General features: G+C 39.7%; 1 protein-coding gene across 1 annotated transcript in view; it reads left to right on the top strand.

Moving 5' to 3' along the window:
- The window catches only part of exoc4 (exocyst complex component 4), a 143964-nt gene that overhangs the window by 49172 nt on the left and 70081 nt on the right, over positions 1–24711 (top strand). The window contains exon 11 of the mRNA XM_085436359.1: positions 10022–10118. Coding sequence (XP_085292485.1) covers positions 10022–10118 — 97 coding nt within the window. The remainder of the gene's footprint in view (positions 1–10021; positions 10119–24711) is intronic.

Genomic DNA, 24711 nt, shown 5'->3' with positions numbered 1-24711 from the left:
GGGGAAAAAGTAACGGTTAGCTACAGAAGAGACGAAAAGAAAATAGATAAAAGGAATATAATAACTCCCTCGACAGCCAGAGTTGTGTCGGCGATGCTCGCTGTGAGTAAACTGTTTCAGCCCACTGTACGCGGTGTTCGTGCCTTAGAGAAGAAATAAAGTTTGGTGAAGCAGTTTCCTACGCCTCCTTCGATATTTTTGCTAGCGGAGTTGACCTGTATAGTTAGCTGTTGCCGGCTACGAGTCAGTTACAGAACCTTCAAGTAACTGCCAGAGGTTTCCTTACTACGGTTCGGGGCCGCGGAAACACCTGTATCTGATTGAGGAATCACTCGTCTTTGGAAAAGAGAGTTTATTACAGAGAAATGTCTCTTTCCAAAATAAAAGCTATACTATCCGCTTCTTCTGGGCTATATTCTCAGCAGCATATTGTAGCGGGTCAGGGCTGTTCGGGGTTCTGTTTGTACAGTTATGTTTTGTTTATGTTGCCATAGTGACGGGTGACGCCCTCTCGCTGCGACGGTGTGTCCTTCCGGGGTCAGAGGGCGCCCTGTGTGTTGTTGCTGTGCGGTTGCCGCGCTGAGCAGTTAGCTAGCGGCAGTGTTCTTCTGCAGATGTCAATAAACGGCTGTGCTCCCTGGCTAGCTCACGGGAAGCAAGACCAAACGACACCTCCGTCTCCTCGTTGTCTGAGCTCGCCACATTGGTGTCAGAAGTGGGATGATGGTGGCACCCCATGTTCTGACCCGAGTGACTTTTCCCCCGCCGGTCGTGACCGGCCGGTGCGCCAAAAGAAGGCACCTGGACATTTGCAAAGTGAAAGCAAAAAACAAGCGCAAATTCAAACGCGATTTCAATATGTCACATATTGACAGTGGCTCACCGATGCCAATGACATAATTACCCAGCTACATTTCCGAAAGCATGCAAAAGCACATACACATATTTTTTTCTTCCTACAATAGCCTGACGGGCAGGGCAGAGATAGATTTTGGTAGCCCGAGTGGAAAAATCGCTAGCCCCGGGACGTCGGGCTAGCGATTTTGCAAGCCCTGTGTTACAGGCATGGCCCTTTAAGGATGAAGCCTGATGGGAAATGTATTCGGGATGTGTGTAGCGGGACTGCCTGGTGTGTATGTGAAGAGAGAGAGCGGAGAAGGGGAAAAAGTAACGGTTAGCTACAGAAGAGACGAAAAGAAAATAGATAAAAGGAATATAATAACTCCCTCGACAGCCAGAGTTGTGTCGGCGATGCTCGCTGTGAGTAAACTGTTTCAGCCCACTGTACGCGGTGTTCGTGCCTTAGAGAAGAAATAAAGTTTGGTGAAGCAGTTTCCTACGCCTCCTTCGATATTTTTGCTAGCGGAGTTGACCTGTATAGTTAGCTGTTGCCGGCTACGAGTCAGTTACAGAACCTTCAAGTAACTGCCAGAGGTTTCCTTACTACGGTTCGGGGCCGCGGAAACACCTGTATCTGATTGAGGAATCACTCGTCTTTGGAAAAGAGAGTTTATTACAGAGAAATGTCTCTTTCCAAAATAAAAGCTATACTATCCGCTTCTTCTGGGCTATATTCTCAGCAGCATATTGTAGCGGGTCAGGGCTGTTCGGGGTTCTGTTTGTACAGTTATGTTTTGTTTATGTTGCCATAGTGACGGGTGACGCCCTCTCGCTGCGACGGTGTGTCCTTCCGGGGTCAGAGGGCGCCCTGTGTGTTGTTGCTGTGCGGTTGCCGCGCTGAGCAGTTAGCTAGCGGCAGTGTTCTTCTGCAGATGTCAATAAACGGCTGTGCTCCCTGGCTAGCTCACGGGAAGCAAGACCAAACGACACCTCCGTCTCCTCGTTGTCTGAGCTCGCCACATTGGTGTCAGAAGTGGGATGATGGTGGCACCCCATGTTCTGACCCGAGTGACTTTTCCCCCGCCGGTCGTGACCGGCCGGTGCGCCAAAAGAAGGCACCTGGACATTTGCAGGACTTTGTGTGGGGTAATGGGGTCGTCGGGGACGACTGACCCCTTAGGTGGGGGCTATGTAGCGGGTCAGGGCTGTTCGGGGTTCTGTTTGTACAGTTATGTTTTGTTTATGTTGCCATAGTGACGGGTGACACCTTCTCGCTGCGACGGTGTGTCCTTCCGGGGTCAGAGGGCGCTCTGTGTGTTGTTGCTACAACTTGAAGTTGTAGGTTTGAAACCATTTTGAATGCATGCATAGTTGTATCTGTTGTGAATATGGTGCCTGAACCACAAAAACTTATGCAGGTTTAGTATCAGGCTCAAAAAGGCTATGGAGGTTTCATGGTGTTTTGCAAAGAATGATGCATGATGTGCATTTTAACAAAAGAATAGAAAACGAAAACCTAAAATATGTAACCAGTGTTTCACTTAATCTATTTATAGCCAGGTTTTTGCAACACTACTACCATGAATTGGCAGATCAGTGACATTGGTAAAGTTTGAAAGACAGACAACATACATTGTAAACATCTCCTTCTAGAGTGAATTTTTGTTTTACTTCAACTGACAGATGTGAATTAATTAAAATCAAGACCAAGGAGAGACACTGTATGCCACAGTGACACTTTTAATAATTAATCCTGCTCAATTTACACCTGAATTTATTTATACTATAATTTATTGATTCTCAGCTGTAGGGTGGATTTGGATGCCTGGTTGGTGAAGCAGCAGATACCATCCCATCAAATTAATTTTAATAATAGAAAACTCTCATTAAGACCCAATCAGACATGAAGACAGTCTGAGTGGAATGGGATGCCCGGAATTGACCAGAGAGTCATACATTATTGAAGCGAGAACCAATCTTATTCAAATAGCAGGATTCAGTTTAGTGAATATGCAGCTGCCTGCCAGAGTGATTCCTTTGCAAGCATGTACAAAAATTTAAATATATATGATTTGTACATGGGGTATATTACCTGAATTGATCACTCAAAAAATAATTTTCATAGTACAACAGCGACAGACATGTGAGGCCATTAAGGGGGAAAATTGGATTATTCTGTACATTCCTTCCTATTTGCACAATTTAGACTGCAATATGCAGTGCTGGCTAACAGTTCAGATTAGGGACCTCAATCAAAGGAAGAGCACTGCCTCACTTTATTTATGTATAGAACAGCGATTACTATAAACACTGTGCTAAAGTGCAGATATTGAAGAATCCTACTGGTCGAGTTACACCTTTTATGCATTAACAAAATTTAAACAGAAGTGTTAGTTTAATAAATTCAGCTAATTATTTTTAGGTTTGTGAGTCTACATTTTGTGTGTTAAAGGACCGTGTGAGTTGATTATTTCAGCCACCTTGCTTCCCTTTTGCCAGTTTAAATCAGAATCTATCAAGAGCAATTGTAGATATCTTTGATTGTCTTGAGCCGAACATTTGGTAAGAGACACACAAACTGAAATGTGTTCGGCTGTGACCACAGCTGATTCTTTGTTTTGAGGTAAAAACATCAGGCAATATGTTTTATGTATTTTGTATTTCAAATTGAAATTTGTGGATTGCTGTTTGGCACAAAAGCACAGTCTTTGTAGATTTCATTTTAAGTTTATACTGTTAAGCTGTGCATCTGTTTCATGCAAAAGTTACCAACATGGGTAAATTTACCATTATCTTAATTATCAAAATATGTGGTAATGCCTTCTGACTTAAAAAAAATCCTTAAATTTCACTTTGGCCTCACTGATGCCACTGACAAAATGAGAATTTAAAAAACTTCATTTTCTATTTAATAGTCAGAACATGACAAGAAAGCCAGTAAGAAAAACAGCAGTCGAAGGTACATTACAAAACGGGGGGGGGGGGTGTCTCAGAGTCTCCCCAAAAAGGAAGGGGGGATTGACTGTCAAACTACATGCTCATTGCCTAAAAGCACCTGACTGACAGGTCCTGAGTTTGGAATATTGTATGGACAAGATTTAAAACTCAACAGGAAAGTGCTAAAGTGACAGACAGCTGTTTTCTTATAGACTTCTTTAAGACTAAAGGTCTTAGCAACCACAGCTATCACCTTCTGGTGCCTTTCATACAAAATGCTGGTTTAAGGTACTTCTGCATTGGCTTAAATTTTTTTAAATTTTTTTCTTTCTTTTAATGGCTGTTCCTGCTTTTTGTCTTCAGTACTGCATTCGTTTTTGGTGCTGGAAGGATTAATCTGAGATTTTGGTCCATATTGAAATAATAGCATCACAGGGTATCAGCAGAACTGTCAGCTGCACATCCAAGATGCAAATCTGATTATTTTCTTCTCAGACAAATGGTGGTCTGGGAAAATCAGTATCTGAAATGCTCAGACCAGTTTGAAGTTCACACCGATTCTTGGTTTGAACTTTAGGAGGACATCCACCTTTTGTAATTGGGAACATTATTGTGACAGAAGGCAATCGAAATATGTAATGTAAAATATGTTTACTTGATAACTTTGCTGTTATTGTATTTTGCAAGTGTGGGTTATGTGTCTAAAAAATATGGAGCCAGTGTTTTAATTTGCAGATACAGATACCCACAAACAGAGTTTTAAGCACCTGAACTAACGACCTTGTTTGCCGCTGTCCCTTTTTTTCCGTGTAGGCACACAAATTTACACTTGTGGACATAAAACTGATTGAAACCACTTGTAAATTAGGGATTATTGCCGTTCCTTGGCCTGTCTGTCTTAGCTTTCCTCATCTCGCCCTCTCCTGAAAACTTGCGGATGCATACAGAAACGTGCTGGTCTCAGGGGACACAGAACTGTGTTAAAGAAGGCATCACACGTTCATTCTTTCCCTGCCTAAATCTGGGCAAGGCTGGAATTCATCATAGGATCTAACCCGTTTCTCATCAAACCCAGGAAAGTGTAGCTAATGCAATTTCACTAAGTCACTGCCTGACTTGATTAGATGTGGGCTGGAGAGTGCATGGTAAGACACCACAGGGGTCTGGATTGTTGTCACTGTGCGAGTGTATTTGAGCATATTGTGTCTATGTAATTTCAGCTGAGCCATTTGTTAGAGGCTATGTGACACTACACGCCTTACAATTGTGTTTGTGTGTTTAAAACATTTGCGCCATATGTATATGCATAACAGTATATTAGTATTTGTCTGTTTGTACTGTCTATAATTTATGGGTTTCCTTTTTGATAGCTTTGTGTCATGTCTGCTTAGGTGTTTGTGTTGCAGACGGAGCAGTGACCCTCTAGGGGGATTTCAGGCAGATTTGGCCACATTAGAATGTGTCACTTCTTCCTTTCCAGTTTTCACTTGCCATCCGACTGAGCACCGTGCCTCCTCCACACGCACTCCTCTCACTAATCTCGGATCAGACCGCACACCGAGGGACACAAATGCTCATAGATATGCGTGCATATACAATCACACAGGGCTTGACAAACAATATAATATTTTTACACATTATATGGGGAGAGAGCTGGCACCAGTTCGGTGGCATCCTGACCTGAAACCGGAGCCACCCTGTCACGTCTAGACAACTCTGAAAAATCCCATGCATATTAATGCCCCCCTATTTAATATTCATCAGTGCTATGCCCTGTTGGCAGCTGGTCCCAGACCCCATGGATCAATGAGGTCTCTTCCTCGCTCCTTTGTCTGACACGGATGCAGATGTTTAGAGCATGAAATTAAATTGGTCACCGTCATTGGGAATACATACGTGGTAGTCTATTCGGTGTGTGTCTGAATTTGTGCGTCTGTGCGCTTGTTTGTGTGTAGCTGCCAGTTAGACAGGAGTCTGCAACATGTCGATGTTATTCATGGGAACTTAACTGTTTGCAAGTTGATGACGAAGAAACAAAAGTTTAGCCAGCTTTTTCCACATTGGTGATCAGTGAGTGAGAGAGAGGAGAGAAAGAAAGATAGAGAATATGATGGAGCAAGGAGGATGAGCAAGAGAGTGCGTTGGCGGCAGCTTTGTTTAGGAGCCTGTAATTGAGTCTTAATTGAATTGGCACCAAAGGACGGATGAATGGATAGAGAGATGGAGACAGACAGAGTTTGAGTGAATTGGACCTCATCTTTGTCTCCACTTAGCAACACGAATGTGGGCTTACCGTGCAGGCAAATTTCATGGCAACAGATCAGGATCAAATACTCTTGAGTTAAAACTTTTGGATGGAATGAAAGCTTCTCTTGTCATTTTAATGAAACTGCAGAGAGTGTTGTCTCCCATACTTTTCAAATGAAACTTGTTCTATTAGAAATGTATAATAGAGGCCCGTACGGTTAACAATGGGTTGATATGCATTTGAATGCAAGGCTAGGCAGGCTGCACAGGTAATGCGGAACAGGCTTTAACACTATGCGAAGGTGTCTTTGTGTTATAGCGCACAAGCTTTGTGAGGCCATATTCGACATGGAAATGAAACAGAAGAAAACAGCAAAGTGAAGCTTTGTGCTGAACTGAAAATCATTTCAGGACACACTCATGCACACACACACCTAATTCTAAATCCTATCAAAGTAGCTTGGATCACCATCTTGTTTGATTTCTGTCCAGTGTTCTAACTTTTCTTACTCTGTACACTTGACACCAAATCACACCTAATTTCATCTGACCAGAATATGACAGGTGCTGTAAGTGTTTCCCAAGTATTAGTTTACCCACACGGGTTATTAATCCATCACACCTTCATGGTTTGAATATAAAAAAGTTCTTTATTCTTCTTTTGTTGTTGTTGTTGTTGGGGTTTTTTTTTTGCCTGCCCGTTTGGTTTTTTAGCCATCGGAATTATTGTCTGAAGGCCAAGAAGGATGCCCAGATGGATTATCACGGCCTTACCGCATTGGTCCATTTCATTGACCTTTGTTATTATTATTTATTTATTTTATTTTATTTTAAGTTATTACAGATGGTACAGACATGACTGGAGGATAGGAAAGGGAGAGAGAAAGAAAGGGAGGAAAAGAAAAACAGAGGAAGGGGGACACTGAGAGAAGAAACAAAAAAAAATAAATAAATAAATAAAAAATCCGCTGGATGACCTGTTGAGAGAGAACATAAAAAAGAAAACAAGCAAAAAGAAAGCAACACAATAAACACGACACCACAGCATAGATAACTGTAACTAACAGTAAATATTAAATATTGAATGTTATTGTGTAGTACGGAAGACCAACACTGCACAATGTGCTTTGAGGCAGCAGCCAAGAAAGATATAGTTTATGTCTGTGAGCACCCGTGTGTACACCTGTGTGCACACCTGTATGTGTGAGCACGCTTGTGCTCCATGCTTGCTCCATGTAATGATCTGCTAGAGGGTGTGGGGAGCCTTAGCCCCGTCCCCCAGGGCATGAAGCAGGCATGGAGGAGATCCCGGCCCCAGACATCCAGAGGCTCCCAGAGCACGAGAGCCCAAAGAGGGCCATGAGGGGCCACATAAGCAGGGGCCACGCAACAGCCATGGCACAGAAGCGCAGAAAAAATTATTTGTTCTATTGCCTACACGTATTTTCCCCATATACTGGATTAAAAAAATCTCTGTAATATTACTTTATGAAGACAGGAATGCTGCTACCATGTTGCTGTCCTCCTCTGTTATAATTATCCAATCACAATTTAAATGCAAGCAGCATATCAGCCTATGCAAACATTTGTACCAACACGCGCACATACAATCCATTTGCACTGCAGTTTGCCATATTGACAACTAGTTGCAATTTCATCTATCAATTATATTGATTACTTCAGGATGAGTGGAGGTAATGAGCTTCAGTTCTGCTTCTCCCCTGTGATCTCCCCTTTCCCCCCATCTGCTGGAGTCCCCTGTCCCCTCCACCAAGATTTTACATGGCAATGATTTTCTGATTAACCCTGTTAGCTGTGGGGCTCACCCACGCAGTGACACAGGGCATGAAGGGGTGTGAGCATGTGGGATGCATTTATATTTGTCTTGTCATGTTGATATATTGATGTGTGTATGGAGTGCCACATGAATGAGTCCTCACACGGGGAAATTAGCATGTTAGCTCGGATTTTTGAACTTCCAGTTCCCTCCTTGAGGTCAGTAAGTCAGTGGTACTTTTTGAGTAGGTTTTTTTTTCGGTTCTCAAGATATAGTTTTTGGTTAACATAGGTTTTAAACATTTTCTCTGTTTGCTCACATACTCACATTTTGCTAACATGTGGCTAACAGAGATATTCAGTGTCATTATTCCAAACACAAGGTTAGTGAAGGTGACTTTTTAATAATGCAACTAAATCGTAAAATTAGTGTTTTACTTCATTTATGCTTCAAATGAGAGTAAGGAGACATTGGTTTGTGAAGATTCCTTCTCTTCCGTTTGAGAGCTGAGTGTTTAAACATCTGTCCTCTTTGTACTGCTGACTGTTTATTCTCATCTTAGTTGCTCATCGGTATTTCTTGGCCACTAATTTTCTGCTATTATATGACTATGTGTAAATCCGTTTACAGAAAGAACAAGAAGCACTTTGAGAGTGCACACCTCCACGAAGGCAGCTCACTCTCTAGGCATTAATTACTTATAAGGAAATAGTAATTTCTTTATATATATTTATTTTGTTTTCTTTGTTCTTTTAAAATGTACTTTAAGACGTTTGGAGTGCAGTAAAAACCAAATAAAGGTAACATATGTTTACTTTGATTACTCAAACATTATGTAGGAGTAGGTAATGGATAATAGGTATTTTTAAATAACTGAACATGAATAACTTCAGCTTGTTGTATAATATTATATTAAATATTTCAAACAAGGCAGCCCATTTGTTTTCTCTTGATTGTATTTTCTTTACAGGTGTGACTTATTTTTTTGGGTCATCTGTTAAGAAAGGCTGATGTGAAATATAAAAGTGAGATGAGACGTTGACCTTGAAGACCTTTGTCTACACCCTGACAAAGTTTTACTGGAATTCATTCAAAACTTTTTGTGCTCATGTTTACAGACAGAATGACGCACGCACACAAATGCAACCAAAAACATGACCACCTTAGTGGAGGTAAATGGGTGATTAAGCATTTCTAAATGTAAAAAAACAAATAGAAAAAGGTGGAACAATGTACTAATTTCATTGAAATAACAGAGTTACAGTTCACTGTTAGTTTTAGAGCAGGAATTCCCGAGTTGGTAGACTATGGGCACTATTCTAACTGCAAATAGACTATCCCAGTGACTCTGTGGTCATCTCCTGGCACTCTTGTAGGTGTAGCAGTACAATACAATTTAATAAGATAAGATAAGATAACCTTTATTAGTCCCACACGTGGGAAATTTGTTTTGTCACAGCAGGAAGTGGACAGTGCAAAAGTTATGACGCAAAAATTAGAATACAATAAGAATAAATACAACACAATACAGCACAATATAAATATTGCAATATAAAGTAGAAGGTGTGGTGATGTGTGCCAGTCTTGGATCACGGCTGCATCACGGTGTCAAAGATAGTTATTTTGTCCATTTTTACCTTGTGCTAAAAGTGATCACATCAAACTGGAAAATGCCAACAGCTTTTTCACCATGTAACATTTCAAGGGTAAAATATGAAGGTTTTCAGACAAAATTATAGAGAATGTCAGAAAAACTGAAATGTACAGACAAACATACCAGAGAAATCTGATGTGCAGTTAATCGAGTGTGATTTTTTTTTTTCTGTAGCAGTCTGGTGTCTTTTGCACATGACTTCATAAAGGTGCACATATCAAATGTCCATTGTGGCAGTCTGTTTTAATGCAGAATGTCACATTTCAGAGGATTCACACTTGCAGTATATTCAAATATCTTTCCTACAATCTATTCTTGGAGAAAAATATAAGACAAAGTTTACTATAAAATAATACCTCCTTTCTAATCTTGAAGCGCTCTCCTCTATAGTGCTAGGTAATGCTAAGTGAACTCCAGGAAAGCAAAATGGATTTGTGACTTGCGTTGATGCAAAAATACTCTTTGAATTCTCTACCTCTTTTATGTGTGTGTATATGTAACACTGGCAACCACTACGCACATATGCCTGTTTTGTTATTTCTATAACTGTGTTTCTTGTATTGTAGGTGGCGCTGATGACAACCTGATTGAAGGAGGAGAAATGAAGTTTGTGTGTAAGCCAGGTGCGAGGAACATCACTGTAATCTTCCAGCCTCTTCTCAGGTAAAGCAGGTTTTTATATACTATTATATATATTATATACTATACTATATATTGAACAACCACCTAAAAATACACGTGAATGTGGTTTCAGCATGTGTTTTTGGTTCATCTGGAATGCACTGACTCAGAAATGCAAAACAGCAGGGTGTATAGTGCACATGATCTGCTCTGAGACTTTAAAGAGTAAAAATAGGTTTTGATGACACACACCAGGTTACGGTGCATGGGTAACGATTCTTTGGTGTACTGGTGTTACAGTGTCTGTACTGCAGTGGCACTAATGCGTTTATGGCATGGCAAAATTTTTATAATTAACCCTTTGGAGCCGATCGGAGCGGGCACGCTCTGTTTTGCGTAACTATTTTTAAATCCCGGTAGCACTGCAACCACGTAAGCTAGCGCAAAAATTTTTTTTGTATATGAAACCGGAGGAGTTGTACTTACATCAGCTTGTCCTAGGTCACGGTTTCCTTCCACATAAAGCTTTGCAAAAACTGCATAAAAAGCGCTTGCAGGAACAAAAACATAATATTCCAGAAACACGCTTTGCCGATCCGATCAGCTGTTCATAACACTTCCTACGTTGGAATAGACGTCAGCGCGAACTTTTGAATTTCCGCCATTACCTGCCCGAAACCGGAAGTGACGTCGTTTTCGCAGAAATGTAGTCTTTTTTACCATCAGGGCCTCAGGGCCTATACTGGTCTTTTTAAAAGTTATCTTTGACTTTATGACTTTCTGTGTCGTTTCTGGGATGCTTAGGACTCAAATTGCACTGCTGGAAATAGTTTATTTTGATGCATATGCTGCTTTTTTGCAAATTTGCATTATAATATTTATTTTCGTTTTTCCTGCAGTGTATAAAAATTGGTGTATTTCAAAAATAAAAGTATGAAGACACTCAAAATAAATTTCCTGTGGTGGGAAACTATTTTGTGCAACTTTTTTGTATTTACAGTTTTGAGGGATAAGCCTCTTAAATTTCTCTAATTAGAAATATATGTTAAAAAAACAAAAACGATTTTCAATTTTTTTGTAGTTTATTGCACTTTTTTGCAATTTATGTAATTATTATGCACTTAATGAATACATATTATTAAAATCTGGGCTATAATGGTTGTATTGATGTATAGCAACTTGAAATGCTCCCAAAAATGGCTCCACAGCATGTAAAAATATAATATAAGCTCTGGCGGACTTGGTTCTATGGTAGGTCTTAAAGGGTTAATATTAAAGTACATTCCTAGTATGGCTAAAAGCAACACAGCTCTGCTTGTGGCAGACATCCTCATACACTAAAATTGTGACTTCCAGCACTATATAACTTAATTGGATCAGAATAAAATAAAGGTAACCAACACCAAATCTGCTGTCTTTACTGGAATATTTTGGGCAAGATTCCATTAACTTTACAACATGTATGTGTTTAAAAGCCCTCTTGTGTCATACTGGTCTGTCAGAAACTGATAGCCTGGCTACTCAAGACATATGAACCCTTGGATATGACTCAATACCAGTAAAATGTAAAGCTAATTATATTATACAGCCTCTTAGTGACTATCTATTGATTTCAACCTTGTTAATGTTTAGTGGGATATCGTAAATCAAAAATGATGTAATATTTTGTACCTTCAGTTTGTTGATACCATCCAGGAATTAGGATTGTCTGCCACCCTGGCTTTTATTTGCCATTAAATTTGACTATTCTGAGGGGCTGTGTTTTTGGTAATGTTTCATATGTCTGGTAGTTTCCCATACTGTGCTGTGGTCCCATTGGAGTAGAGTAAATCTAATAGTGAAAGAGTTTAATTGAATTGGCCTTCATGCAGTGACACATAACCTTCTAGGATCCATTAAACAGAGATGTTTCCTGTTCTTACATTTCGGTAAGTTTTATGTACATCTCTAAAGCGTCACACATTTCTGACACATGTTAAGAAGTGGATACAAAAAAGCAAACTTTTTTTTTCTGAATCTATTAAAAAAGCCTAAGATGTTTATGTTGATATTTTAGTCAAATATGCTGGAAGCCAAATTACTATATACTATTCCTATTCCTGCTCTATACTATAACCACAAAATGTGGTACTAATTAACAGTTTCAGTCACATTACATGAGCCCATTAAGGTAGTCAAGCTAGATTGCAGTTCATTCATTGTTATCATACTTCTTGCTTGACTGATTGATGCTATTGAAAGTAGCTCCTTTCACTCGAGAGAGCAAAAAGATGTGGCAGTGCGTGCGTGTTTGTATGTATGCCTTAATGCTTTTCTTTCCAGGTTGTTTCCTGTATGTTTTTGTCCCTTTACTGTTGTTTTGGCCTTGAAATTTTCTCTCTCTGTCCCTTACTTCCACACTTATCTTTCTCTGACACGTACACACACCCACACCGACTTTCAGTCCCTGTTCACTTTAGGTCTGGCCAAGCTTTTGTCTGAACAAATGACCAAAAATAAAACGGTGACTAGCTCTCTGCCTACCTCTCCCATGTTGTCTGTAATGGTTCATATCAATCAAACCAAACTGCCTTGAACACAGGGCTCTCTCTTCTCTCCCTCCCTCCCCTCAACCTGGCCTCTCTAGACTTCTAGTGCCAATGGAGCGCTTTTGCTTGCAGATGGTTTTCTAATGGCAAAGCTCTGGCACTCCGCTGATGGATCACTACACCTCCTGCAGCCAGCCATGCAACTCGTGGCAGCTTTAATGGTAAAAGCAGTTGGGGGTTTGGAGCACAGGAAATCAGTGGCAGTGCGTGGGAGATGAGACATCAGGGTCTTAATGTTTGATTGCAAATGGTTTTTCTGTGTTGGGATATATTTTGTTTTCACCCCTTAAATCAAGTTAAGCACTCTACTTTATAATGTTTCTGTGTGTTTGTTTTTCAAATCTTAAATCTTAGTTTCCAAGAACCATCAAATTTGCAAATTTTACAGTTTGAAAGTTTTCATAAGATGAGTTTTGTAATTAGAAATTAAGATGAGTAAACTAAGAGTTGACGTGGCCTGTTTAAGGCAAGTTTGGTATATATTAGTTTGTTTGTTTTTTTTAAAGCAAAATAACACAATACTTGTCTGTGTTGACTTCTCATCCAGGTGTGCATGTGGTTGGTGAGAAATATACTATCCATACTATGTCCATAATCCCATTTAGGGATTTAATGGGAAGTTCTCTGTGAAAATGGAGTTTCAGCACCATTCCCATCCTATCAAGTTGTTTTAAAAGCCAAGTGAGAGCTTTGTCTGTGATAGATGTATGTCAAGTGCAGTTCATGACCAGATTCCACTTGGTGTTGCATTTTGCAGAGTTAGTTTTAGTCTCAATATCTAGTAACAGCCTGAGCAAAACTAAGCAAGATTGCATATCTAAATTTTAGAAGGTCTAAGAGTCCCATAGCTACCACAACTTAATTCTGGCTCATGCCAAAGAAAGGGTAGAATTTAAACAGAAGGGAACTTGTGTGGACTTTTCTAATTTACCTAGTGCTAATATTTGCACTGTCTAAAATAATATTGCCCCAAAGTGTACAGTATGCCTTTCTAAAGCATTTTAATATAAATATACAGAATGTGAGGTTCTTCTTCTCTTATTGTGACAAAGATTCAATTAATATTATTTCCATAGATGGATAGATAAAATCTCAGGTCGGTAGTACCTCATGTGTAGATATAGTTTTATGCTTGGGTCTGTCTGAGTGCTTTGCATTTATTCAGTTTTTCGCTACCAGCAAGTAGGTATACTTGCTGAACTGTTTTTTTTGGGCACACCCGTTCAATTAAAACAAATATCTAAAAAAACAAATATATGGCAGCGACATGAATTTGCATATGTAGGCATGTTCAAGATGACCCATTGAAGTTCAAACTGAGCATCAGAATGGGTAGGATGTTTGATTTACTTAAATATGGTGTCGTTGTTGGCGCCAGGCTAGCTGATCTGGGTATTTTTTTTTATACTGTTGACCTACTGTGATTTTGACCCCTTAAGGGTCAAAAATAAAAGAGTGAAAATATTCTGTTCTCTGGGAAAAATGCCTTGTTAATGCCAGAGGTGAGAGGACAATGGCCACACTGCTTGACGATGATAGGAAGGTAACAACAACTCAAATAACCACTTATTACAACCTAGGTATTGAAGGGACGTATGTTACAGCAGGAAGTGTGGTCTTCTTCCTGCTGTAACATACGTCCCTTCAATACCTAGGTTGTAATAAGTGGTTATTTGAGTTGTTGTTACCTTCCTATCATCGTCAAGCAGTGTGGCCATTGTCCTCTCACCTCTGGCATTAACAAGGCATTTTTCCCAGAGAACAGAATATTTTCACTCTTTTATTTTTTGACCCTTAAGTCTACCTGAATATTGTCCTCCACAGTGTAGCCATCTTCTGATAGCTGCTTCCAGCTGGATAACTCACCACATCACAAAACTCAGCTCATCCCTAACTGGTTTCTTGAAGATGACAATGAGTTGACTGTACTTAGATGGCCTCCACAATCAGCATATCTTAGTATATTAAAGAACCTTTGAGATGTGGTGAAATGTTAATAGCTCTGTGTTGCTGTCCTGTCTATATGAACCAAAATAAATATTTTCAGTTCTTTGTTAAATCTATGCCACAAAGAATGCAGGTCTGACTGTAATAAGGGGGTCCAACTCAATACTAACAAGGTATACCAAACAAGGTGACCAGTAAGTGTAGATTTTTTTGAATAAAATATTTTTTGTTTTGACAAGGCAAAAGACTGACAAAGCAATGTATGCCCGTTTTGTGTGGTTTAGTATTTGAATGCATTTTTTGCTAAAGAGGTCTGTTTGACCTTAAGTCTGTCAAAACATCACTCCTCTTTTGAATATTCCTCTGTCTGTTGTACAGTTCAACAGGACAAGGGCTTATAGTCAGTGAATGAATAAGATTGGTTCTGCCCTTGGAACTCTGGCAATGTACCCCGATGTCAGAGCGGAGAGTGCAAGTCATTAAAGATGCACACACAAATATGGGGCATAAGGGAGTGTTTGTACATGTAGCAGCCAATTTAGTTTGACTTCTGGGGTCTCTTGCTGACATTTGGGTGGTATTTACACCCCTTGGTCCGGACTAGGCTGGCATTTTGAAAAGCCTCAGCAACCCCTTAATCTCTCCCTGTTAAACATGCACACGATGACCACGCTTTTACAAGCCTCGACATGGTGTGCTATGTTTCAGTCTGCATGACTACCTGTAATTTGTTCAATATGTACAAGGTTGTTTAAACAAGTTTTCACTGAGAGGTGACTATTTGACTTGAGCATTCATGTTATTTCTGGAGCATCTACCTGATACTGTATTCTACACATTTTATTATGAAATAACTGTTAAAACTTGTGCCTGAAAAATCTGATAAAGGCAGAGACTTTCATGATTTGTCATGTAATCCATTTGTACTGACCCATCGCCTTAAGCAGGCTATGGTTACGTGAAGATAAATGGTCCATTTGGAGAGCAAAAGAGGAAAAGCATTTGCCCAAACACATTGTCAGATGACAATTTTTATTAGCTTTTTAAATGTTTTCATACAGTGACTAGCTTTCAGGCTACTGGAAGCACTGAAAAAGTGGCTGGGGTCTCTAGTGGCTTAATGATCAGACAATTGCTGATGGGTTCTGAAATCAGTTGATCAAAGTTAAATCGAGAAACATTTCCACAAAGCCCTCTGGACAGTTTAACAATTCCTTCATGTTTGTGGTAGAAAACTTTTTCATAATTTACATGATGATAACTAAAAGCATGAAAAGCAGACAGAACTGAAGAAACAATAACATCAGCTTGATTGCTGAAGGGCTTAATGTAATGGACGTATGCATTGCTAATTTCCTTTATAAGTGAGTTTTTCATTAAATCTTGCTGCTTTGTCATTACTAGCTCAAGCTCGAAATAGATTTTTAGCCGGGGCTATAGAATTACCTTTGGGGGTTTCAACTGAACGATTAAGTTATCTTCCAAAATGGTTTGTCGCATTAAGGATTTGACTTACAGCCTCTTTGTGTTTGACTGCATGGGCCTTTACTTGGTGTGCTATTTGCTATTTTGTGGTTCCAGAACCAAAACATAAAGAAACCTAAAATCATCCTCCCCGGTCTTCTAATAATGTCATACTGGTAGGCGTACAAGATTGACCACTGCTGTTGAACACAGAGTTCACTGTGTGAGCACACTACATCAGCTCATTAAAAGTACTTTTAATTGTTGATGTCTGTTCAGAGTTCTACTGTAAGTGTCCTCAGTTGGGTGAGAAAGTGCGAGCTAGAGAAAAGAGTCAAAAGGTTGGAGATTGACAGAGAGTGCTTGGGGGGAGCAGAAAGGAAAGGACAATGGAAGAAGCGGTGAAAGGAATGTAGAGCGGATAGAGAGCGAGATGACAGGAAAAGGACAGAAGGGCCTTGCCTCCCACCGCTGTAGCCTGTGGTGAAAACGACACACACCATGATTCTGCACTAATTTCAGTCTCTCATTAACTACCCTCCTGAGCAGCACACATGGACCAAGACAAATAGAAAGAGCAAGATTTAGAGGTGAAATGGAGTATGTCTGAAGAAGTTTTGGGGGCTTTCTCAAGTGACTTAGGTGAGATAGGCACTGTTGGATGTTCAAGAAAAATATTTTTTTAAGAGTTCGATTTTCTGCATTCTTACTGACAATCTAAAAGAAAGCAGCTCAAAATTAGACTTTGCGGTGGCTTGTTTTTTTAATTATCTGAAGAAAATGTAATATTATTTCAATATTATTAATACCACTAATAGAACCCAACAGATATTGGACTTTTGGGATAGCGATATCTAGTGGTTTAAAAATCTGAAATGATTACTGATTTATTGTTTTTATTTCAGACAGATAAACAAAACGTATTTCCCTAACATTTGTTATATGTGGTTATTTAAGAGTCCTCATTAAGTCTTTTTTTAAATACTTAATTTACAAGAAGACTTGGCTTAATTGTTTACACACTTATCGACTATGCTTGGATCAACTTGTTGCTCTGTTTGTGGCAGGGAGGTTGCAGAGTCCCCCCCTGGAGGTCAGCACTCATAAGATGGTTGAAGGGTGTTTCTCCCATTTCATCTTTACTTTTTATATTTTCACATATTGGCCAATAATGCTGTCAAATGGCTAATATTAACTGATATATTGTTCGGGTTGTAACAACTGAAGAAAGCATGAGTAGCGCACACCAGTCTTAAAACATCATCATAATTTTATAATTTGTTTCTATTTTTATTTTGTTTATTGGACAATTAATCCTCTACAGCATGCCCCAGTGGATAGTTTATCATCCTTTAGTGTTTAAAGAAGACTCTACGGTCATAAGCCAAATTAAATACCAAGGCTTCAAGATGATATCATTGGTGAAGCCACAAAAGTAGAAGGTTGTTATGAATGTTTAGTCATCTCTATTTCAAGCTTGATTATTGCTTAGCCTGTCAGTATAGTGCTACAGTAGGCACTCTTCAAACTCTCAACCATTACTGTGGCATTTATAATCTAGGCAGTTTTTAATGATGTTGATCGACTAAGCATTTTAATAGGAACCATAAAAGAGAGCATTCCCACTAAAGACAATGAAACAGTGCATTGAACAGCTTTATAAAAACATATTTGAGCAGCAAGAGTTGTTTGATCAAAAAGTCATTGTTGAGATAATTTTGCGATTGTTTGTTGCTGCCCTTGCGTGACCTATTTCAAACATGCCAATTCCCGCTGCAGCAGACCTGAAAATGGCAAAAATAATTTGCAGTTTGACCCTAACCTTCGTTTAGTTGAACAGTGGCTTCATAATTACTGGCGAAGAATACATTTTCCTTCAACAGTGCTGTCTGTAGTCAACCTCAAAGGGGTGTCTGTACATAGGCTATTAAAATGCAGCATGAATGTCTTGTCTTAAGTCTAACTCACACATACGCATGCTGCTCTGCTTTACCAGCTCTTGCTCTCTTTTCTAATCTTTTCTCACTCGTTCAGGAGGATTTTCTTCAATAAATAGCTCCCTCTCGCTTTCTAACCCACACCCATTAAAAACTGAGAGCATAGCTGGGAATCAGGGGGAGTGAGGATTTTATACTGGAAAGGTCAGAGACAGATGGAGATAAAGAAAGCAGAGGAAAGAAACTAGCAACAGAGAGAAACAAGCAGATGTGAGGCAAAAAGAGAAAAACGGAAAGAAACAGTGGTGAGAATAAAACGATTTAGGACAGAAGAAGAATAAATGAGATGCAGAGTAATTGAAAAGGCTCTCAGACTGCATGTATGCTGGGTGCCATGTTAGCTTGCTTTGAATTCAAGCTGTGTATGTGCACGTACCCACTAGTCATGCTTCGGCAATATGCGATACATGGGGAGAAAATCAAAAGAGAAGATGGCACGAAACAAGGGTATTGACAGGCAGGGTATTATGAGAGCATATCTCAAAATTGAAACAGTGTTTAAGAAGGAGATTTGGTTACATTTGCTTGATGCTTGAATTCATTAAAAGTCAACGCAGCTGATGTTTACCAAGCTTGTGGTAACTCTGTCTTAGTATGGTTTGTGGGGTGTGTGTTTGCATGTTGTCAAAATACACCTTTTTCACTCTGTCAGCCTTATGAAGTCATCTAGAGTGATATCTGGATGTCACAAAAGCACCGACCACTGTTATCCATGTTGCTTTCAGGAGTGCCCAATCTAAGAAAATATCCATTGTTATCTCTGAAAGGCTAGGTTGGTCATCTGCTGGTTTTCCTGCAAAAGGTCTATGTTAATATGTTAACCAAGTGGGCCACAATGCATCTGAGTGTACAAAACAGAAGCACTTGTTCATGTGTTGTCATCATCACAGCAGAAAAGAATAAGCCACATACCTTGCCTTCAAAACATAAACAAATACAGTCAGTGATGTGAAAAAGTGTTTGCCCCATTTCTGATTTCCTATTTTTGTATGTTTGTTACACTTAAATATTTCAGGTCATCATAGAAATTTAAGTATTAGACAAAGATAACACAAGAAAACACAAATGCAGTTTCTAAATGCATCTCATTTGGATTCAGGTCAGGACTTTGTCTGGGCCAGTCCAAAGTCTTCAATTTGTTTTTCTTAAGCTATTTAGAGGTGGACTTGCTCGGGTGTTTTGGATCATTGTTCTACTGCAGAACCCAAATGTGTTTCAGCTTGAGGTCACAAACAGATGGACGGACATTTTCCTTCAGGATGTTTTGGTAGACAGCAGAATTCATGGTTCCATTTACCACAGCAGGTCTTCCAGGTCCTGAGGGAGCAAAACAGCCCCAGACCATCACACTACCACAACCATATTTTACTGTTGTTATGATGTTTCTTTTCTGAAATGTTTTGTTACTTTTATGTCAGATGTAACGGGCCTCAAACCTTCCAAAAAGCTGAAATTTTGTCTTGTCAGCCCAGAAAGTATTTTCCCAAGAGTCTTGAGGATCATCAAGACGTTGTCTGGCAAAACTGAGATGAGCCTTTATGTTCTTTTTGGTCAGTGCTTTTTGTCTTGGACCTCTGCCATGCAGCCGTTTTTGCCCAGTCTCTTTCTTATGGTGGAGTCATGAACACTGACCTTACCTGAAGCAAGTGAGGCTTGCAGTTCTTCAGATGTTGTTTTGGGGTCTTTTGGGATCTCCTGGATGTGATGTCGACTCCTGGGAAGCTTCACCACTGTTCCAAGTTTTCTGCATTTGTGTATAAAGGCTCTCACCGTGGTTCACTGGGGTGCCAAAGCCTTAGATATGGCTTTGTAACCCTTTCTAGACAGATAGTTGTCAGTGACTTGGTTCCTCAGGTGTTTCTTTAGATCATGGCATTTGTTTCTTTGTGCAATTTTAGTTTTTTTTTTTTTTTTTGTCTGTTTCACCTTGTCAGACAGGTTATACTTAAATATTTCTTGATTCAGCAGGTTTGCCAGTAATCAGGCCTGGTTGTGTTTAGTGAAGCTGAACTCAGCGTTCTAAAAAATGTGGTTAATCACAGTCAATCCATCATTTATCAAGAGGGCCAGTTAGTTTTTCACACAGAACCAGGTAGATTTGGATAACTTTTCTCTCTTAATCAGTGAAATTTAAAAAAAAATGCATTTTGTATTTATTTGGTTTATCTTTGTCTAATATTAAAATATGTTTGATGATCTGAAACATCTATGTGTGACAAATATGCAAAACACTAAGAAATCAGGAAGGCGGCTTTTTCATGCCACTACATGTATTCGTTTATGGCTTTTTCTTTTTCACTGTGAAGGTGACACATGATCAAGCACTTCTATTGAGTACACTCAGATGCATTGTGATCCAATGTTTTCTTCTGCTTATCCAGTTCACGGAATGTGGGGGGGCTTAGACCCTGTCCCAGCTGTCATTGGGTGGGAGGTTGAAAGCACCAAGGACAGAGCACCAGTCAGTCGCCTAACACAGGCTAACACAGGGAGATAGACTTCCATTCAGGCTCACATTTACACCTATGTCCAATTTAGACTTACCAGTGAACCTAGCAAGCATGTCTTGGGACTGTGGGATTGAGCCAGAGCTCCTGGAGAGAACCCACATAGGCACAGGGAGAACTCTACACAGAAAGGGCCCATCCTAGTGGTGGATTTGAACAGAGAACCTTGCTGTGAGGCTCCAGTGCTGTGAGGCTCCAGTGCTAAGCACTATACCACTCAAATGAACATAAATAAATAAATATATGTTACTTATAGTTTGGAATCAGGAAACACAAGTTGACTTATAGAGTCAAAATCAGCATCTGGGATTGAGTTTCTGTATTCCCATGGCTTTGTTTGGGTTGTTGTTGGCATAATTAGGACTTTTAAGTTATTTCTTTATAATAACCATTGAAGCATATAAATAAAGGTGCAATTTATTAGTATGCCCTTTTGTGGGTCTTTTTTTTTTGCTGATTGTTCTTATTATATCTTGCCATTATTTAATAGATTGCTAAGGCAGCTGGCACTCTTAACTCGACTGTCGCAACAAGCTGTTAGTAAGGTTGCATGCCCATAGCACAGAGGTACACAATAAAAAAGCAGCTTTTTTTAAATTTTAAAACAAAAGTATTGCTTATGCATTGGTACATTTTCTTTCTTTTTTTTAGTAGCAGTACTACTTTAACTCAATGGTTATGTTTTTTAAATTTGAAAGTTCCAGTTTTGAAATCAAGACGCTGTGTCTCAACACTGAATCTCAGAATTGAATTGCATTAATTAGCACTCAGTCAAAATGTGTCTTAATGAATTTATCTGCTCTTGATTTCAGACTGTATACATTATAGCTAATCTCCCCATGGAGTTCTATATAGTAAAAAATAATGTAAACATGAAACTACAGTTAACCAAATAAAATGACGACTCAATTATGTTTATACATATAAGGAGGGGAATAGGTGGGAAAATTAAACAAATAAAAGCTGGAAGATTTCTCCAGATCACCAAGTCAGTTTGCTATGAATTTGTCAGGTGCTCCTACCTGCCACTATCCGCAGCACTGCTGTGTCTTTATTATTCTCTCTCTTTGATTCTTCCCCTCCTTGGAGCAACACACAAACACACACACAGTTAAAGTCTGTGTTGTAAATAATACTGCTGGTTTTTATCGCTTACTGAAAGTGCAACTTCAGCCACTTTCTAGTCAGGTGCAGAGTTTTCAATCTCCTTGTGTCTTACAAGCTCATGCATGCATGGAGAGGCTCACACTGTGAATGAGACGTACAACCAAACACACACAGACACCAGATATTGTGCAGGAGATTAGATCCATCATTGCGGGGGTCTTTTCTCCGGCTATAGAAGGTGGATAAACTCTTTGATTGTGTTTATCCATCCCATAATGAAATCAGACTTTGTTCCCAGGGCAACCTGTCCAACAGACTCATGTGAAGCTGACAGTCGTCAGCCAGAGCTTAAAGGAGTCTCGTTTGTCTGAACACTCAGCAGTAGACTTCTTAAGAAGTCTGCTTTGAAGGCCCCCGAGGTTTTAGGCCTGTGTGGAGAAAAATAGCGGAATCTGGGAATTGTTGCCTGGTCAGATTAGACGTCGAAATTCTGCCAGACATTTATATATTTATTTTAGACACACTCGGATACACAGACACACACCTAGATAGGCCTTTGAAGCTTTTCCAGATGACCAGGCCATAATCACAGATGTTCACACAGTCATGCCATCCCTTCCTATGTTCTCTCCCCCCATAGTGGCTGATTGTCTCTGATTGGCTGCTTTTGAAAGAGATTAGATTGTATTCTTGGGAGATTTGTGTGTTTGTCAGCCTGTGTATTTTGGTGTATTGTGTTAGCAAACAGTAATTTAATGAAATGAAAGTCTCCATTTTTTTTTGAGTGTACAGTAATTTAATTAAGCCTAATATGCTTCTTCAGACCTGTTGCTTTGAAAGGACAGAAGTGGGAGGACAGAATGCCCTTAATGCTCATCGAATGAATGCCAGAGGGAGCTGCTGCCAAAAGGAGAATTACTGAGCCACAATGAAGAGATGTTTTCACCATGTGCTGCTTTCTGCCACATCCTCCTCTCTTCTCTTTTTCGCCTTTTCTCTCGTCTTCTTTTTTTCTCCTTTTTTTGTCATTTTTTGCTTTCTTCGAGGATATAATCTAGCCAAATAAAGGGAGAAAAATAGCTCTGTACTACGATTTAAAAATTGAAACGTGTTTATAAAGAACTGTATTCAGTTGTTGTTATCTTCTCTTGTCCTCTGAGTAGTGTCAAGGTGAAGACAGATTGCTGGAGATGGGTGATTTACAGATATACTTTTGTTCCTGTTCTCTATGCTGTTTCTTCTGTTTTTTTTCCCTCTTTGAATTCAGCCTCAGTTGTCTGTCTTTCCTCTTTCCGTCGTTCTATCCCTTGACAACATGAGCTGCCATTCTGTGTTACTGTCACATGAGCGAGTGCCAGCCCCCACATCACAGCAGCCTTTGATTGGCTAGGCCTTTCCAGGTCGGTGAGCTGCTGCCTGATAATAACCTTGTTTGATTGCTGGAGCAGAGATGTAATTGATTGATCTGCTCACCCTGTCTGGGGCTAGGCTTCTGAAGTAGCCCTGTGTGTGTGCGCGCGCGTGTGTGTGCGTGTGTGTGTGTGTGTGTGCGTGTGCGTGTGTGTGTGTGTGTGTGTGTGTGTGTACTGAAGTGGGGGGTAGGTTGATTGTTGAACGGAGCTATAGATAAGCATACATGTGCACACATACCTAGACTCACTACACAGATCACACACAGATACATTTACTGAGAAAAACCAACTGTTACTGTAGATATAGCATGCACCGAGGACCAAAGGTATGAAAATGAGGAGGATTGTCGAGGGAGTTTGTTTTTTAACTCTTCCCAACACATCTGCCCCGTGTACCAGTCTACACAAACCCCAGCAACCAATCAACAAGTCCTTAAACCTCATTAAAATTCTCCAACTCCCTCTGAAAGGATTGTTTGCGATTTCCTAATTGGTGGTTACATAAGTTGGTCCATCTTTCTGGATAGTTAATTATTCTCAAAGATAGATGGTCTCAACTCAGTACTGCATCTAATCCAACAGTAGCTAAACACACTGCGGGCATTTCAAAGAGACAATCTTTCACAGCTAATAATCAGTGTTGGACAATGTTTGTACTTGTGTGAGTAAAATCAAGTTCTGCAGCCTAACAAAAGCTGTGCTTTGTGTTTTTGCGTGGCTTTGTGTTTTCGTCGTCCTTGTAGATATTTGCTTGGTTTAATTTATTAGTTGGACAATCCACATAACGGCCAAAATTAGCCAGTTGTTGGACACAGTTCATTAGCTCCTCATTGTATTTGATTTGCAAACTGTATAAATCTAATTTTGCTTCTCAGTATCATAATCCTAAGATTAATATATTTCAAATTGTGAAATATGAAATTATGTATTTCCTAAGCTGTAAGAGACAGACATTTTTTAAAAGAGGGTGAATATCTCTCCTCTTTTGTCCGTAAACCCCTTCAGTGATGGTTTGATTCCCAAACAGTCATACTGGAGTCATGGTGTGCTCATTGAGTGTTCAACCAGTGGAAAAGTCAAACTGGCAGAATGATTGAGTTTGTATCTCCTCCTCTTGCCTCTTCCTGCTTCTCCTCTCCTCTGCTTGCACAAGGTTATTAGGACACCAGGGTTAAGAACTTAATAGACACTGGTGCTATTTCCTCAGATGACTTTAAATATTTCCCTAGGAAAATTATTTTACATGTTAATGCTTTTAAAAGTTGTGCAAACTGTCTTTAGTACACACTTTTCTCCGTCAGCTCTTCTTCGTGTCAGTGAGTGGAACATGCAAAGTCAAAGAATAGGAACACTTTATTGGTGAGATGTAACAACACTGAACAAGCTTTCCTCCAGGGTTGATGAGCAGTAAAAGTACCCTCTCTGTCTGTGTGTGGTCATTTTGGGTACATTCATTCATCCACCCAAAATAGAACCTACATCAATAACAATAAAAGTTTGAGCCATTTTTTGAACCAGAATAGCACAGAGCAGAGAAGATGGGAATGAGTAACACAAGGGAGGTGGGGTGGAAAGGGAAAAAGGCAAAAATCCATTATGTTTGATGTTGGTGT

This window comes from Copadichromis virginalis, linkage group LG17, assembly GCF_057382275.1.
Source record: "Copadichromis virginalis isolate Kocher_CV1m ecotype Utaka linkage group LG17, C_Virginalis_male_GT1.1, whole genome shotgun sequence".
NCBI classification, from domain to species: domain Eukaryota; kingdom Metazoa; phylum Chordata; class Actinopteri; order Cichliformes; family Cichlidae; genus Copadichromis; species Copadichromis virginalis.
Note: the sequence above shows the minus strand (reverse complement) of the source record. Positions and strands in the feature narration are given on the sequence as shown.